Source organism: Littorina saxatilis, linkage group LG9, assembly GCF_037325665.1.
Source record: "Littorina saxatilis isolate snail1 linkage group LG9, US_GU_Lsax_2.0, whole genome shotgun sequence".
NCBI lineage: Eukaryota > Metazoa > Mollusca > Gastropoda > Littorinimorpha > Littorinidae > Littorina > Littorina saxatilis.
The window spans coordinates 11,894,403-11,911,531 of record NC_090253.1 but is presented as its reverse complement, the minus strand read 5'-3'; the positions used below and the strand labels follow the sequence as shown (position 1 = coordinate 11,911,531).

Below are 17,129 nucleotides of genomic sequence, written 5' to 3'. Positions count from 1 at the left end.
GTCCAATGGGTGACTGGATTACAATTTTTTTTTAAAAAGAAGGGGGTGCGTCTTAGATAACAAAGCGCCTTGTCACCCGGAAAGTACGGTAGATTGAAAAAGAATAGATGCAAATAAGTGGGTATAGCAATAAGAAGGCAGCACATGAAATGTTGCTTTGCTATTGTGCTCACTCATGCATTTTATCTTGCAGCCAAGAGGAGCTGGATAAATTCCGCAATGAGATGGCCAGACGGCAGCCTACAGACAAGGAGGACGACTCCAAGGCGGGCGAGGCGAACGACCTCAAGGAACTGACTGACGGGAGTGAGGAGGGTGTGGTGGTCGAGCGAAAAGAAATGGAGTTTGACGTGGACGATACCGTTCCCACCGTAACCAACGGCAACGTCAAGCTTGAGCAGACACAGGAACTATTGGTGGGAGAGGGACGCTAGTCTGGCTGTCATGGCAACGCAACGTTAGCTGAGTGGATTGTCAGGTTGTGTGGGCATGATGTCTGCTGTCATGGCAACGAAACTGTCTCTGAATGGATTGTCAGGTTGTGTTTGCGTGATGTCTATTGGCGTCGGTAATGTCGGCTTGACATTTTGTTGCATTTTTCTGACTGGTTGGTTCAGATTTGAGAGAAATTGGGAAAGAGGGGGAGAAAGTGTAAGATTGTGTGTGTGTTTGTTCATGCCTGTGTGTGTGTGCACATGTGCGTTGTGCAAGTTGTCCAGTCACCCTGAATAATGCTGCCTGGGCAGCAAATGATGTGATGCCTTAAATATCTGACCATTTTCATTTGGCACGTTGAATGCAAGATGTAGCTGAGGGGTTGATTGATTGACGTGACTGAAATGTCAACCCTGTGTCCCACTGTCCCTTGCCATCTGACAGCAGTCGGTGACAGACGATCAAACGTGTGGGATGACTGATGGAGTTTGAATGAAACACAATGTGTGTGTAAGATGAGTCGTGGAATAGATTTGAATGTCATGATGCATTTTGCATGTGTTGTAACGGAATGTGTATGTTTGAGCGGTCAACGGGCATTATTTGTCTGCACACTCTGGGCACGGTCAGCATTCATTCTCTAAGAAAAAAAAGTAAGGAACTTTAGTGACAGCGATTGGCTGGACTGCACTTTGGTCAGTGACATGCTGTGGTCAGTTATATGCTGTGGTCAGTTATGTGGTCAGGTCAGTTATATGCTGCACAAGAATTCAGCCCAGGAGAGCAATAGTGCCCTTTTCAACACCTTGTGTTAGCTGTGAATAGAATGACATTTCCAGTCTTTCTCCCTGAAAATTAAAGTTGACGGTGCTCAAAGGTTGCTGGCCAGCCAAAGATTCCCAGAACTGGTTGCAAGGAACGCGTGAAAGATGTCTTGATGCTAAACAGATGATAGCTTTCAGTAGAATATTGTATGTATCTGTGATGTTTCCCACCATTGCCAATGAGATGAACACCAAGTATATCTTATAAATCGTATAGCTGTAGTTAGCTGAATGTTGCAGCTAGATAACATTGTATGCATGCTGTTGTTGTTTTGATTTTTTCATTCCACATAGTTGTACTACGTTGCAAGCCCCTGGAGCAATTTTTTGATTAGTGCTTTTGTGAACAAGAAACGATTAACAAGTGGCTCTAGCCCATCTCCCCCCTTTCCCCGTCGCAATATAACCTTGAACGGTTGAAAACGACGTTAAACACCAAATAAAGAAAAATTCCACATAGGTTTTGTTTTTTCATGCACAAATGTTTAGGTTTTTTTCTCATCTTTTTCTTTAATTCTCTTGATTGCTAAAAACTTGTCTGTTTCTCTTTAATTCAGAATGATACTGTTTGTAGTAACAGTCGTGTATTGGGGGTGGGGGGGGGGGGGGGGGTGTACCTGTTGTACTGATCGTCAGGAAGGCATGGTAAACAAGGCTGATATAGCAGTGTTTTGTTAAGCCACTACAGTGGTTTGTGTGATGAAAAAACAGCCTGGGGACCAGCTTTGAGACTGATAGTAGTCTGAGGGGGCAGCAGATATCTCACAAAATGGTTGCACCAAGACTGTGAAGTTTGTCAGGGATTTACCTTCTCTCTCAGTGCTTCTTTATGGACTGTTTCTACTTTCTCTTGTGTAAACAGGATGCATAATGTTTGTGTCGCGTGTACAAAGCTGTGCAGGCCAGTTGAAGTTTACCCGCTAGTACTTCTGATATCTAGTCAAACAAGATCTGATCAAAATATAAATATTTAGCATTTCCAAACTTAACAATTATTTCTTCTTTTAAAAAAATCTAAACACAGTTTTAAAATAGGGAGGTGAACAAGTCCTGGGAATTGTCTGCCTCAATGCTGTTTGTGTTAGTAGATGCCTGCCGTTTATTCCTCGGGTCAGTTGTAATGCCAGAGGTTTTCTGCACTTCCCCCTATAAACTCATTGTGAACATTGGGGTTATGTGCTGACAGTTCTGTGAGGAGATAAAAGGTAAACAGAAACTTGAAGAAAAACACCAGCAACAGGCTAGTTGAACTAGGGTGAACTTGCTAACGAAGAAAAACACCAGCAACAGGCTAGTTGAACAAAGGTGAACTTGCTAACCAAGAAAAACACCAGCAACAGGCTAGTCGAACAAGGGTGAACTTGCTAACGAAATGCACTTTGCAAAGCTTGCCAAGTTGTATGTCAGGGGATTGTATTCTTCCAGCAACAATTGTGTGAAGCCAGAAAATGGGAGATGTGGTGTGATACTGTCATAGTCGGTGGATTTTTGTTTGTTTTGTTTTTGCATGCAGTTGTGATAATGCAGAGCATGCTTTACTGCTGAGTGATAGACTACAGGTATAGACTATAGGTAGACGCTGCCTTAGCTAGGACACATTCCATACCCACTGGTTTTACGTGTGAGTCTTGTTGTTGCTTAGTTATACTCAGAACTGAGTTGTGTGTCCAGAATGTGCATGCAATTGTATTTGGCGTGTGTGTGTGTTGGAAAGCCTCTTTATATTTGCTGATACAGAGAAAAGTAATGTGTAGATGGTGCAAGGATATTTTTTTTATCATCAACCTCATCAAAAACAATACTGCGTTGTTTTAGTATCTAGCCTGAAATAATGTGGAACATGCAGGTGAAAATACTTATCACTTTGATCATAAATTGACTTGCATTCTGACATGTACAATTATCATGATTGCACATTGGTCAGAATTCAAGTATCAGCTGTCTTCCGTTGGAATATTTGTGCTGAACTTGCTTATCAGTTGTTCTTCACTAGAGAAACCAAACCGACTGCATTTTACGGAGAAACCATTGCTGTTGCACTGAATGCCTGTGAGGTGGTGTTTGTATTGCCAAGAAATACAGTGTGTGACTTTTTTGGACTGTCTGTGGTTCAGTCAGGTGTGACAGATGGAAAAAGAGTGTGATGAAATGCTGAATTTTCAATATTTTATTTTCAGGACAAGTGTGCAGAAGCTCATAATACATTGTAGGCCTATGGCTCTTTTTCTTGCCAATGTTGTGTTTGAATATTGACTTGTATGTGTGTGTGATGGACTATTTGTCAGTTTGCTGTGTTACTCTCTGTTTGCTTTCATGTATACGTATGTGATAAAAAGTAGTCACGCTGCAATTCTGCTTCTATGTCTTCACAGTTTAGACTGCGCAGTATTCAATAAGAACTTAATATTCAAAGTTTCAATATTTGTACACAATATTTTTTCTTCACTTTCTCAGACAATTTTCAGATGTTTGCATCTGCAAATCATTTGTTTTCAAACAAGACAGTGAAGTCCCTTTTGAGCAGTCTGTTTCATGCAGTGTATGTGAACGGAGTTTGCTCTGTGTGTATGCATTCTGGACGATGGATCGCTCAAAACTTGCAAGCTTAAGTTGCAAAGGTTTCATTTTTCCAGATCTTGTCCATGCATCATCACAGGATGTGAATGGGTACTGTGGACCTCTGCTCTTAGTGGAACAAATCTAGACTGTATGGTATCTTCTGGTATACAGATGTGGCTGCTATAGACGAGGCCTGGATTTACTACTAGAAAGCTGAAGCTCTATTTGTATCAAGAACATTTTAACAACGGTGGGTCTTGTAAATCTGTTAAGCTTCATGATGCTCTCACGATATTTTTGTCAACATTTATTTTAGTCTCTGGTATAACCAATACCATACACTTGATTTCATACATGGAATGTAAACCCATATCATCAATATTCTCTAACAACAAAAAGACTGTGATGTAAATATCAATGAAATTTGACAATTTCTATGCGAGGTGTGTGATTTGATGTGTAGTCGCGGTGTGTAGATTCCTGTGTAAATGCAGTCAGGCGTGTAATTCGCCGTGACGCGAGTGGTGTGTAGCTGTAGTAAAACCATGTTGACCCCGCCCACAGGTACAGTGGAACCCCCTGTTTAAGACCAACACAAATCTGAGAAAATAAGATCTTACAACCCCCCCGCGGGTTAGGGGGAAGAATTTACCCGATGCTCCCCAGCATGTTGTAAGAGGCGACCGACGGATTAATCTGTTTCTCCTTTTACCCTTGTTAAGTGTTTCTTGTATAGAATATAGTCAATGTTTGTAAAGATTTTAGTCAAGCAGTATGTAAGAAATGTTAAGTCCTTTGTACTGGAAACTTGCATTCTCCCAGTAAGGTCATATATTGTACTACGTTGCAAGCCCCTGAATCAATTTTTTGATTAGTGCTTTTGTGAACAAGAAACAATTAACAAGTGGCTCTATCCCATCTCCCCCCTTTCCCTGTCGCGATATAACCTTGAACGGTTGAAAACGACGTTAAACACCAAATAAAGATCTTACAAAGGGAGTCTTGAAAAGGAGGTAAATTTACAGAGGTTAGGAACAGAACATCTGAAAAAGTAAGGCCTCAGGAGAGGGGAATTCTTAGTTTGGAGGATGGGGGGGCTGCCTGATTGGCAGGGTAGAAAAAAGTCGAACACGAGTGTACATGGGAGTTTCAGCCAATGAGCGCAGAAGAAGAAAATTGGAAGGTGTTAAAAGGGAGGTTCCCCTGTCCAGTTTGACAGGTGTGCCTCTTCAACAAGGTTAGGCATGGCGCAGTGACGGTCAACTGTAGGAGTTTGTGTTGGAGTGAGAATGTTTCGTCTCTTACACACTGTATTCAAGAGGTTTGATATGCAAATAAAACCATGTGGTGATAATACAGGGTTTACCGTGCAGCTCTGTGTTTGTGTGCATGTGTTTGTGTGCGTTTGTGTATGTTTGTGTGCGTGTATGTTTGTGTGTATGAGAGAGGGAAAGAGAGCCCACTCGTTGAGGAGTCAGTCTCCTTGAAAGTAACTCCTGGACTCGGGGCACGAAGACAAAACTGGGTCCCACCTAAGTAGTCACGGGGTCGGATTGGTTGAACCTGAGATTTGTTGTGAATTCAACTGATGAGAACCCGCCGCTGGCTCACACCCAGTCAGGTGTAACCCAGTTTCAGCTTCGTGCATCTCAATCCTGTGGTGCATTAGAAACAAATCCGACCCAGCGCTTTGTTCTCTCAGTTGAGCACTTACTCCTGCATACCAACCCAGGACTCTCTCTCTCTCTCTCTCGGGCACACATACACACACACATAAATATTGTCCAGCATTAAGAGCAGTGCCTCTCTCTTTGTGTGTGTGTACGCGATACAGAGAGACGTCGAGAGACGGAAGGAGTTTTTATATAATTATTCAATTTGTTTTAGTGATTGACATGATGTGTATTGTATACACCTTTTGCTTGATGCGCGTAATTTCGTACGCATTCGTTTCGTGTACGTTTGTATTTGTTCATGGCGTAGCGTCTGGATACTCGTGGTAAACACTCACTCTTCACACAGTAATAGAAAACAAACTCAAAGTTTTAAAAATAGAAACGGGCATATTCCGCCACCCGTCTGGCAATGCCACTGGCAGACAACCCAACATAATACTGTTGCTTTTTGTTTTTGTTGGGGCAGGGTGGGTGGAGAGGGGAGGAGCCTACAAAGAAACAGATCACAGAAGGCTGTTAAACTGAAACAAAAACTAAACAGGTTGTTTTTGTCAGAGCAGGGACTAGTAGCAAAGAAAAGTTAAAGATCTACCAAAGAAGCCATTTTGCAGTAGTTTTTTTTGTGTGAAAGCTTAAGAATACAAACAACAATAATGGTAAGGCACTGGAACGTTTTAAATGTTAACAACAGATGTTCCCGAGTACTTCGACCGAATGGACTCAAGTGCCGGAGGCGTTGCTGTCCAGAGCCGGCCGGACTGGCCTGAGGCAAACGCCCAATGCCCGGCACGCCTTGTCATCCATCACCAATGAGAGGGTGGGGTAATGGGAGGGTGCAGGGGCCCTGCTAAACCCTCCAGCACGATGAATATCTGAAGAGGAAAGTCGAGATGAATGTTAAAAATACCTCTCTCTCTCTCTCTCTCTCTCTCTCTCTCTCTCTCTCTCTCTCTCTCTCTCTCTCTCTCTCTCTCTCTCTCTCTCTCTCTCTCTCTCTCTCTCTCTCTCTCTCTCTCTCTCTCTCTCTCTCTCTCTCTCTCTCTCTCTCTCTCTCTCTCTCTCTCTCTCTCTCTCTCTCTCTCTCTCTCTCTCTCTCTCTCTCTCTCTCTCTCTCTGTCTCTCTCTCTCTCTCTCTCTCTCTCTCTCTCTCTCTCTCTCTCTCTCTCTCTCTCTCTCTCTCTCTCTCTCTCTCTCTCTCATGTCTGTAGAGAATGATCTTATTCTTATATTACTATTATTGCGTGTGTCTGCGTTTCATCATAAAAAGTTTGTTCCTATGTATTCCCATTTCGTTTATAACCATTTTGTTTGCTTAGATATCTTTCCTGTAATAAAGTTCAAAGATCTCTCTCTCTCTCTCGCTCTCTCCCTCTTTCGGATGAAGGGACTTAAAAACCAACCACTATTTAGATGTGTGATGATCTTAGCAATGTCTTGCTTGTTTGATTGATTTTCTTTAAAATGTAATGTATGGGTTAGAGCATGATGTTGAGAAAGTGCAAGCTGCACTATACCACTTAATTCACATCAATTTAATTCGCAATTTACCTCAATGCAATGCATTTTGTGTACATATGTATAATGTGTTTTTACTTTAGTTATCTGTTAAAATGTAGAATTTTAGTTTTCTATTTTCTATTTTTGATCTTTGTAGTTAGTCCCTCTTTAGGGCGAGGGCTGGATGTAAAAAAGCAGACCACTGCTTAATCTACTACCCTCGTTAAATAAAGAATTGTCATTGTCTGTCTGTCTGTCTGTCTGTCTGTCTGTCTGTCTGTCTGTCTGTCTGTCTGTCTGTCTGTCTGTCTGTCTGTCTGTCTCTCTCTCTCTCTCTCTCTCTCTCTCTCTCTCTCTCTCTCTCTCTCTCTCTCTCTCAGAACTTTTTAATTTTTAATTTTTCCATTTTATCATTGTGTGTCTGTGCGTCCCAAGGACAGATTGTAAGAAAAGGCGTAGCCTTAAATCTTAATCCTTGTTGAATAAAGTTCAATTCAATTCTCTCTCTCTCTCTCTCTCTCTCTCTCTCTCTCTCTCTCTCTCTCTCTCTCTCTCTCTGTCTCTCTCTCTCTCACAGGACTTTTTTCTCTCTCTGTCTCTCCCTCTGCCGTGTGTGTGACAGTGTGTGTGTGTGTGTGTGACAGTGTGTGTGTGTGTGTGTGTGTGCGGGCGTGTGTGTGTGTGTGTGGTGCGCTTTGCTTACCAAAATCATCCATATTGTGGTCACTTGGGTTTGCAGGCTGCGCAACTGCATTATCCGTTTGGGGAGGCACCGAGGTATTGTTAGCCATTATCTGAAATAAAATCACAGGGGTCAGCTAGGTTGCCAGCAGAAGTCATTTCTGTGTCATCACCATCACAGCATGTTTGTCAACAGGGGTCAGAGTGATACCACTGCTGGGGCTGGAGCTAGTGTATGAGAGGGAGGGGTACAGTTGCCGGCCAGGTGAGGGGGGGGGGGGGGGAGGGGGGGGGATTCGGCCCCCAGATGGCGAGATGCTGTTGAAATATAGCAACTGGAAGAGTATTTTCGGTCTTTGCTTGGTCAGGGGGGAGGGGGGGGGGGGACTTCCGGAACCCATGGCCTCCTCTAGATCCAACCATGACTGCTTTCACTTTCATTTGCAATCAGAAAGATGCCGAGAAATGTCTCAGTTCCTTCTATGGTTGCCACATTAAATATAAATGTCTTTTACGCGTTCCACCCTATCCTATGGCACTCCAAGGCTGCGCATAATAATATTCACATAAGGACGACAGGTAAAAGCATCATTCCTCACGGTTAGACTGAAACTGAGAAAAACAGTTTAAATGTCTTGCTGGTAGCCAAAACATTGATATAACAAAGTATCATATATTGAATAGCATTGTATTTTAAAACAGATTCATTACTAGAATAACAAGTGCCATTCACTCATGTGAGTGTACTTTGAATCACTATTAGTATTGTCTGTGTTCGGTAATATAATTATTTCCTTTTGTGAGTTTCACGTAAGATAACAGACACAATGTATTTTTTGCTTGTAAAAGTTATAATCTGTCTCATCCACCCACACTGATTAAAGCGAACAAACTTGGATGAAATTCGTTTTATGCTTGTAAATATGTGCATGTTCTTTCTCTTCACAACCATTAGTTGAGGCACTTCTGTTTTCTATTTCTCTCTCTCACCATAAGTAATCGTTTTACCTCTCACCCTCTCGATCTATCTATGTATATGTCGCGGTAGAACCAGCGATCTGGCAGAATCGCCGATTCTACCAGTACTAAAGCCTGATCGGAGTTTCTACCGGTAGAAAGTCCGATCAAAGTTTCTACCAGTAGAATCGCCGATTCTCCTCGTAAAAAGATTGATCGGACTTTCTACCGGTAGAAACTCCGATCGGACTTTCTACTGGTAGAATCGGCGATTCCACCAGTAGAATTGACGATCGGCGATTCTACCGGTTGGCAATGTTTGATGTTTGTTGATTTTTGAGTCACTTGAGAAAAAGTGACTCTATGTAATCGGTCAGTGTTAGTCTGTCCGGCCGGCCGTCCGGCCGGCCGTCCGTAGACACCACCTTAACGTTGGACTTTTCTCGGAAACTATCAAAGCGATCGGGCTCATATTTTGTTTAGTCGTGACCTCCAATGACCTCTACACTTTAACGATGGTTTCGTTGACCTTTGACCTTTTTCAAGGTCACAGGTCAGCGTCAAAGGAAAAATTAGACATTTTATATCTTTGACAAAGTTCATCGGATGTGATTGAAACTTTGTAGGATTATTCTTTACATCAAAGTATTTACATCTGTAGCCTTTTACGAACGTTATCAGAAAAACAAGGGAGATAACTAGCCTTTTCTGTTCGGCAACACACAACTTAACGTTGGGCTTTTCTCGGAAACTATAAAAGTGACCGGGCTCAAATTTTATGTGAACGTGACTCATTGTGTTGTGAATAGCAATTTCTTCCTGTCCATCTGATGCCTCATATAATATTCAGAACTGCGAAAGTGACTCGATCGAGCGTTTGCTCTTCTTGTTTTATTGGTATTGCTGTACTGTTGAGGCACATTCTTGCCATAATCCAAGCATAGTTAGGCCGCACCTCCGTTTACGGTTTGCTTCTTCAAAACAACAAAGATGAGAGAGAAAGAGAAAGAGAGAGAGAGAAAGAGAGAGAGAGAGAGAGATGGAAGATTTTTTGTAGTTTGAAATTTGTGATGCACCATGATTTAAAATGATGGCCAAACTTGCAACGTTCGCCTTTCTCCAAACTGAGAGCGGAGAGGATTTTCTCGTATCTCTCTTGGTGGATGCTGTAGGCATCGCGGTTCTTCTCTGCTAGCCCTGCGACAAGTTTGTCGTAGAGTTCGTAAAATTTGTCCCTCTGCTCTTGACCGTCCATTTTCTTTGCTCGAATTACAAAGAGATCCAAGTTTCAACTGTTTGACAAATTGTATCCCACACGGACAGAAGGTCGATGTTAATTTCAATTCTTGTGAACATTGTGAGCAATTGATAATGCACCACTAACACGAGATTTTCACCAGTGATTTATTACTTTTTAAATCTCGTGAACAGTGTTGACATCTGTAGAAAGTCCGATTCATCTCGTGAAAACATTGATCGGACTTTCTACCGGTAGAAAGTCTGATCAATGTTTTTACGAGAAAAATCAGACTTTCTACCAGTAGAACGACCGATCGTAGTTTCTACTGGTAGAAAGTCCGATCTGAGTTTCTACCGGTAGAATCGCTGATTCTTCTCGTAAAAACATCGATCGGACTTTCTACCGGTAGAAACTCCGATCAGGCTTTCTACTGGTAGAATCGGCGATTCTACCAGATCGCTGGTTCTACTGTGACATATATACGTCTCTCTACTAAATGCTCTCTCCCTCTCTCTCTCTCTCTCGTTTGCTTTTTTGCTCCCTTTCTCTATCCTGCTATCTCTGTCTTTCTCACTCCCTCTCTCTCAAACACACACACACACACGCACGAACGCACACACACACACACACACACACACACACACACACACACATACACACACACACACTCTCTCTCTCTCTAAATGTATCTTTCCTTCAATATTTTGGCCCTACCTATCTAACTATCAATCAATCAATCAATCAATCAATCAATCAATCTATCAATCTATCTATGTATTTATCTATATATCTATCTGTCTGTCTATCTATCGTTCTAACCGGCACGGTTGGCCTAGTGGTAAGGCGTCCGCCCCGTGATCGGGAGGTCGTGGGTTCGAACCCCCGGCCGGGTCATACCTAAGACTTTAAAATTGGCAATCTAGTGGCTGCTCCGCCTGGCGTCTGGCATTATGGGGTTAGTGCTAGGTCCGGTGTCAGAATAGTGTGATTGGGTGAGACATGAAGCCTGTGCTGCGACTTCTGTCTTGTGTGTGGCGCACGTTATAGGCTATGTCAAAGCAGCACCGCCCTGATATGGCCCTTCGTGGTCGGCTGGGCGTTAAACAAACAAACAAATCTATCTTTCTATCTATCTAACTTGTTTTCCTTCCTATGTAATTTGTTCTTAACATTAATTTTGAGTTCATACACTGATTGGGCAAGTTGAATATAAGACAACACACCTCGATGAAATGTGTTTTATACCTTGAACGTTTACTTTCTCTTCACGACCATTAATCAAAGCACTTCTGTTTTCTATTTCTCCCTCTTACAATAAATAACCTAATTATCTCTAACCCTCTATTTATCTATGTTCATATCTACCTCTCTCTCTCTCTCCCTGTTTCTCACCCTCTCTATTGTTTTATCTCATTTTCTCTGTTCTGCTATCTCTCTCTCTCTCACCGTCTCTCTTGTTTTCTCTCCCTTTCTCTGTTCTGTTTTTTCACTCTCCCTTTCTCTCTCTCACCGTCTCTCTTGTTTTCTTTGTTTTTCTCTGTTCTGCTCTCTCTCTCTCTCTCTCTCTCTCTCCCTCCCTCCCCCCCCTCTCTCTTTCTCTCTCTCTCTCTCTCTCTCTCTCTCTCTCTCTCTCTCTCTCTCTCTCTCTCTCTCGCAGCTGATGCATGATGCACGGTCTGCCTTAGATTCTAGTGTTGATACGTCTGTTGAAATATTTTTGAAGGCACTCCATTGTGCGGCTGCGTGTATGTTTAGGACGATTGGCAAGGGAAAAAAAGAGATATAAACGAATGGTTTGACAAAGACTGTCTGCGCAAGAAAGCCGTCGTAAAACGGTTTCTGAAACGGGCTCAGAGAGCTAACGAGCAAAATTATGAGGTATGCATGGAAGAATATTTACAGGAACGCAAAGAGTACAAGGAATTGTTGTATAGAAAGAGACTTGATTTTTATTTAGAAAGACTTGCCAAGTTGAAAAATTCCATAAAAGATCCAAAAGTTTTTTGACAAACTATTCGGTCATTGAACACAAAGGAAGCAATCTTCCATGGCATTTCAAGAGAACAGTGGTACGAAACAGTTGAAAAGGATACCGATGAAGTTGAGGAGGAAGTAGTTGATGAATTATTTAGCGAAAACATCAGTTTCAAAGCAAGAAGTGATTGACATTATCCGTAATTTAAAAGTAGGAAAGAGTGCTGGGCCAGATATGATTGTGAGCCAAATGTTAAAGCATGCCAATGAAACAGTATTGGACTTTCTCGTTGATCTGTTCAGCATGTTGTTTGAGACGGGAACATTTCATGAAGAGTGGTCAAGATCAATTATCATACCAATTCATAAGAAAGGAGACGTGGATGTACCGGATAATTACCGTGGCGTAGCCTTGACCAGTGTTGTAAGCAAGGTTTATACACACGTTCTCAACAAGAGATTGACGAAGTGGGCGAGAACTTGAGTGGCAACAATAATTGAAGAACAAGCCGGCTTATTTCTCACTCGTTCTGTCGCCTGCTATTTCTCTTTTTATTGATGTCTCTGTCTCTCTTGTTTTCCTCTCTCTATTTTCCTCTCTTTATCTCAAATGTCAGCTTCCCTCCCAAAGCAAGTGTGCTTGATAATTCAAAGTGTATATCTTGAAATTCAGAACTAACAGCAAGCAGAACAAGACAGAACTATCTACTCTGCATTCTGAAGGTGGCTTTTTAAGTTGCAGGCGGAGGATAAAATTAATGTGTTGTGCTAAGCGCGAACAGCTAAAGAATGATTGTTGAGATTGGTGCATTAATTTGGCCACACACACACACACACTCACACACACACACACACACACACACACACACACACACACACACACACACACACACACACACACATACACAAACAAACCACAACAACAACACTTTCACTCAGCAAAGGACGCCCCTTCGCGCATGTGGAAGCCTTGCTAAATACCCGATGGTTCTAATGATGTTTGACACGGGAAGGAAAGTACCAAACCGTTTTCCTCCGTCCTGGTGATAATTATCAGCATCATACGGGTCTACATACACTCAGATATTCGTGAATATTTCAATTCTCTTTGCTTGTTAATGAATGTAGTAAGAATCTGACATGTACAGAACTTAACGAGTTGCCTACAGCACAAAGAGAGTATGAAACAATGTCAGACAGATCCAGCCAATAACAGTTCACTTCAACTGAACATGAATATCAAAAGTTGTTGAAGAGAACTTCAGCATGGGACTGCCTTTCTCAGCACCATGACCTATCAAGTATGTCGAGACAGAGTTCGGCACGTTCAAGTAGAATAATAAACAAATGTGTGCGCATCTGAGTGAGAGTGTGACTAGCTTTGATGAGTGAAGAAGATCATCGGAGCACCAAAGAGATATGTATATATGCGATACGTCCCCCACAAAGGGACTGTGCTCTGTAAATCTCGGTCCCCCTTGAGGAGGGTCTGATGCTCCCATGTCTGTGAAGGGATACTTATTTCTCTCTCTATCTCTGCTAAGAGATTTTAACAAATCTCGGAAGAAAGTCTCTGCTGACTTTCAATTGTTTCTTTCACAATTTCTGATGTTTTATATATATATATGTCACAGTGGAAATGAGAATCCAGTGAGATTCCGAATCGCACTAGTGGAGATTGGAATTCCAGTTTGCACTAGGGCAAACTAGAATTCTCATCTCCACTAGATATTTGTTAGTGAAGATTGGAATTCCAGTTTGCCCTAGTGCAAACGGGAATCCAGTTTCAGTGGAGATGGGAATTCCAGTTTTCACTAGGGGAAATAGGAATTGGGGGAAATAATGTGTTCAAAGGTTTATAATTGTTGTTAAAACCATTTCATCTTGAGTCATTTATTTGATTTCTGCCCATGTTTTATCACGTCCGGAATGTCCTACATGTCCATGACATTGGAAAACGATGTCGAAAAGTCTGTCCTGTGTGATGACTGGCTTGTTGGATTTTTTTTTTGCAGTACACAATGTTCCTTGCACCAATTTCTTCCAATTTGAACTGTTTTTGGCTCCAGTGTTTGAATTTTGCTCCATGTTGGGATTTTTGTCCGGGGCTAGAATGCAGACACGCTTCAATCTTGTTGTACTTTTCTTGAGTTATACAAAATGCATCTTTTTTGTTTGTATCCAAAGATTCAAGATGCTGCTCTAAAAGAATATAAAATTTCTCCTTTTGCTCCATGATCCACTCTCTGAGTCAGTTTAGCAGAAATCAAACTGCAGCAAGTCAAAATTTCTAACTGAGTGGAGAAGACCAGTGTTCACTCTTTCTTTAGGACTAAGAGTTCACAAAAGAAGTGAGAAGGCCAGACAGATAGACGACTGAGTGAACGTTCAGTCGTGGTGGTTTTACAATACAATACAATAATACTGTCGGCTCTGATGTTCGAGGCCATCTCTCTCTCTCTCCCTCTCTCTCTCCCCCTCTCTCTCTCTCTCTCTCTCTCTCTCTCTCTCTCTCTCTCTCTCTCTCTCTCTCTCTCTCTCTCTCTCTCTTTATCTCATGCTTCATCTTATATAAACTTTTAACTTTGTGATATGATTTAATGATATTGATAAATAAAACTTAGTGTGCGCAATTACTCTGTGTTGTTCGATTATATCAATTCAATAATATTTATTTTTATTTCTGCATTTCAATACCTGCAATGAGTATAAGCCTTAAAGTCATGAATGACTCAAGATAAAATGGTTTTAACAACAATGATAAACCTTTGAACACATTATTTCCCCCAATTCCTATTTCCCCTAGTGAAAACAGGAATTCCCATCTCCACTGAAACTGGATTCCCGTTTGCACTAGGGCATACTGGAATTCCAATCTTCACTAACAAATATCCAGTGGAGATGAGAATGCTAGTTTGCCCTAGTGCAAACTAGAATTCCAATCTCCACTAGTGCGATTCGGAATCTCACTGGATTCTCATTTCCACTGTGACATATATATATAGACGGTATCCTGGATTTCTGTCATGATCGATCATTGATTATTAGTTTGCCAAGTTTAAACCTCCAGTTTTGACCAGTCTTGACATTAGCAACAGTCCATCACAATTTTTTTGTGTCTAGGATGCAACGTAGTGTTTGTACGAAAACAACAATAATATGCAAAGAAATAAACCCTCTTTGCATTCAATCTATCGTCTGCAGAGACAGCACAACAGAGTAAAAAAAACAACTTTGAAACAAGTTTTCTTTCGCAACTGCCCAATACAAGCCGCATTAGACCTCTCACTTTAGTCTTTCTATTAATTACATATAAAAATACACTCACGCACGAACGTATGAACAAAATTGCGTACCCACTCATCGGTCTAAATCAACAGAAGTGTCCAAATCGACGGAAGTCGAAAGCTCCCGATCCCATAATTCATTGCAATGACATATACGGTATTAATATTTATGATATCATCAGTATTTTTGCAATGACTTATGGGGCACACAAAATGGCGTTTGAAATATTTATGCAAACTGTATTAGGAATGCGTCTCATGTTGCCGGTCCTGATCAAAACGGACCTACACTCATTTACACTGAAATCAAACCCTGATTCCTTTTTGTCGCCCACTGGTTACCCTAAGCTCTACTAAATATTCTTGCCAAATCAAGCCTACATAAAATGACTACTGCTTTTCGTGGTCGTCTCCGCCATAATGTAATGTTGAACTGACTGTGACACCATTATTTCTGCATGGCCTCTTCAACCAGTGTGTTTGCTGCGGTCTTAATATATAATATTTGTGTCCAAATGGGTGAAATGAAATATGTGCTATGCCCATGGAATATATTCACAGTTGCAACATCTCGAAATAGTTGTTGGTGTATCTACTCGATTGAGTTAGACACAACAGCAGCAGTAGGTTGTCTGGGTTTAATTTGTTCATAGGCAATGGTTTATAAAACCAAGCATTTGGGGATATAATAAAAAAAAGGGGGTATGAAAGAACGATAATACAAATATTTGGAAAATAAACTATTACATTATCCATTCTTCCGAGGGCGATTGAAAGGGCTGTTTCAACAAAATGATAGATACGGAAATATGTGCCACTTAGTTTCCCTATCTGTCGTAGTAATTGCTGTCTGCATTACTCACAACTGGGAAATTAAGAAGAATTTCCTTTTACATTAAAATATATGTATAATTAAACAAATAAAAGATAAACAATTAAGCAAATACTCACCATTAATCAAGAGCTGCAGACACGAGTACTCGATGTCCAGCAGTAAGGTAAAGACGACCGAGCAACAAAACAATTCCAAATGAGGAACATTCATACGACGGAACGCCATATTGAAATGTATACGATTCAATCCTGGACTGAAAATGCGGAAAACTAGAGGGTGGAGTTTACGTCCTCTCAGAAACTATTTCTATCTGTCAGCCTGTGCAATATATAAGAGCGTCTCTCCTTGAAATTTGGCTCAGAGCCAATCAGCAAACACCACTTGTGGTATCATATGACAAGCTTTTTTTTATATACCGTAACGTACCTTGTAAACACCCACCCCTCTTACGCACAAATTTTGCCACAACTTGAAGTAAGGGATTGGCGTTTACTTAACTTGGTATCATCCACTGTGCAGGAGTGTTGTTTTTCTCATAGATTTTGTGGAAAGGCGGTATTTGGTCTCTTGGTATTAATCACGACATGGATGTGAGTCTGTAATAAAGGAGATGTTTTGGATATTTATACTGGTGATAAATGTCCATGTCTGATGTTGAGTCACGTACCTCTACATACAGTCCACCCACCCACACGCTTTTACATACTAAAAGCAAACATTGCTCTTCAAGGAATGATATTTAATGAAGCAGTACCAGAGACTATAGAGTAGTCTCTGGCAGTACCGTACCACAAAACTCACGAAAGAGTTTTCCAAACTGGTCGATGCTAAGGATATTACAATTGATATAACCCTTAGGTTCTTTTTCCTTCACATTTTTTTGATACTGCGATTAACACAGACCAAAACGATTTTCTCTGGGAAAAACAGTTAAAGAGATACAAATGTTGCTTTGTGGGTAACATTTTTATAAAACTGAAAAATGTGTATCTTTTTAACTGGTTTAAATCGTTTCGAACAAAACATCAATCAGAATGTCCAAAAACATTCTGCAAAAGTTCAAATCATTCTGATGAATTGTTTTAAAATGATCTTGTCATCCGTGAACTAACATGTTTTGATTCATCGCTTTGCTTTTTTTTCATTTAATATTTTTTACTAAGT

The 17,129-nt window shown here is 41.1% G+C and overlaps 1 protein-coding gene and 1 long non-coding RNA gene across 3 annotated transcripts in view; one reads left to right on the top strand and one right to left on the bottom strand.

The window, feature by feature from the left end:
* The window catches only part of LOC138975274 (clustered mitochondria protein homolog), a 60,604-nt gene extending 55,416 nt beyond the window's left edge, over positions 1–5,188 (top strand). Inside the window, exons 35-36 of one of the 2 annotated variants that reach the window (XR_011458586.1) lie at positions 194–2,514; positions 2,565–5,188. Coding sequence is in view for 1 of the 2 variants with exons in the window: in XM_070347930.1 (XP_070204031.1) it covers positions 194–434 (241 nt within the window). In the remaining variant the exon portion in view is untranslated. Of the gene's footprint in view, positions 1–193 lie in introns of both variants that reach the window. The other variant, XM_070347930.1, reaches the window with a different exon arrangement.
* A 150-nt stretch (positions 5,189–5,338) lies between these two features.
* LOC138975277 (uncharacterized) lies at positions 5,339–16,278 on the bottom strand. The gene is made up of 3 exons (XR_011458587.1): positions 16,082–16,278; positions 7,695–7,785; positions 5,339–6,366 (listed from the first exon to the last, which is right to left on the bottom strand). It is a non-coding gene; the product is annotated as an uncharacterized lncRNA (long non-coding RNA).
* Between the last annotated feature and the right edge of the window lie 851 nt (positions 16,279–17,129).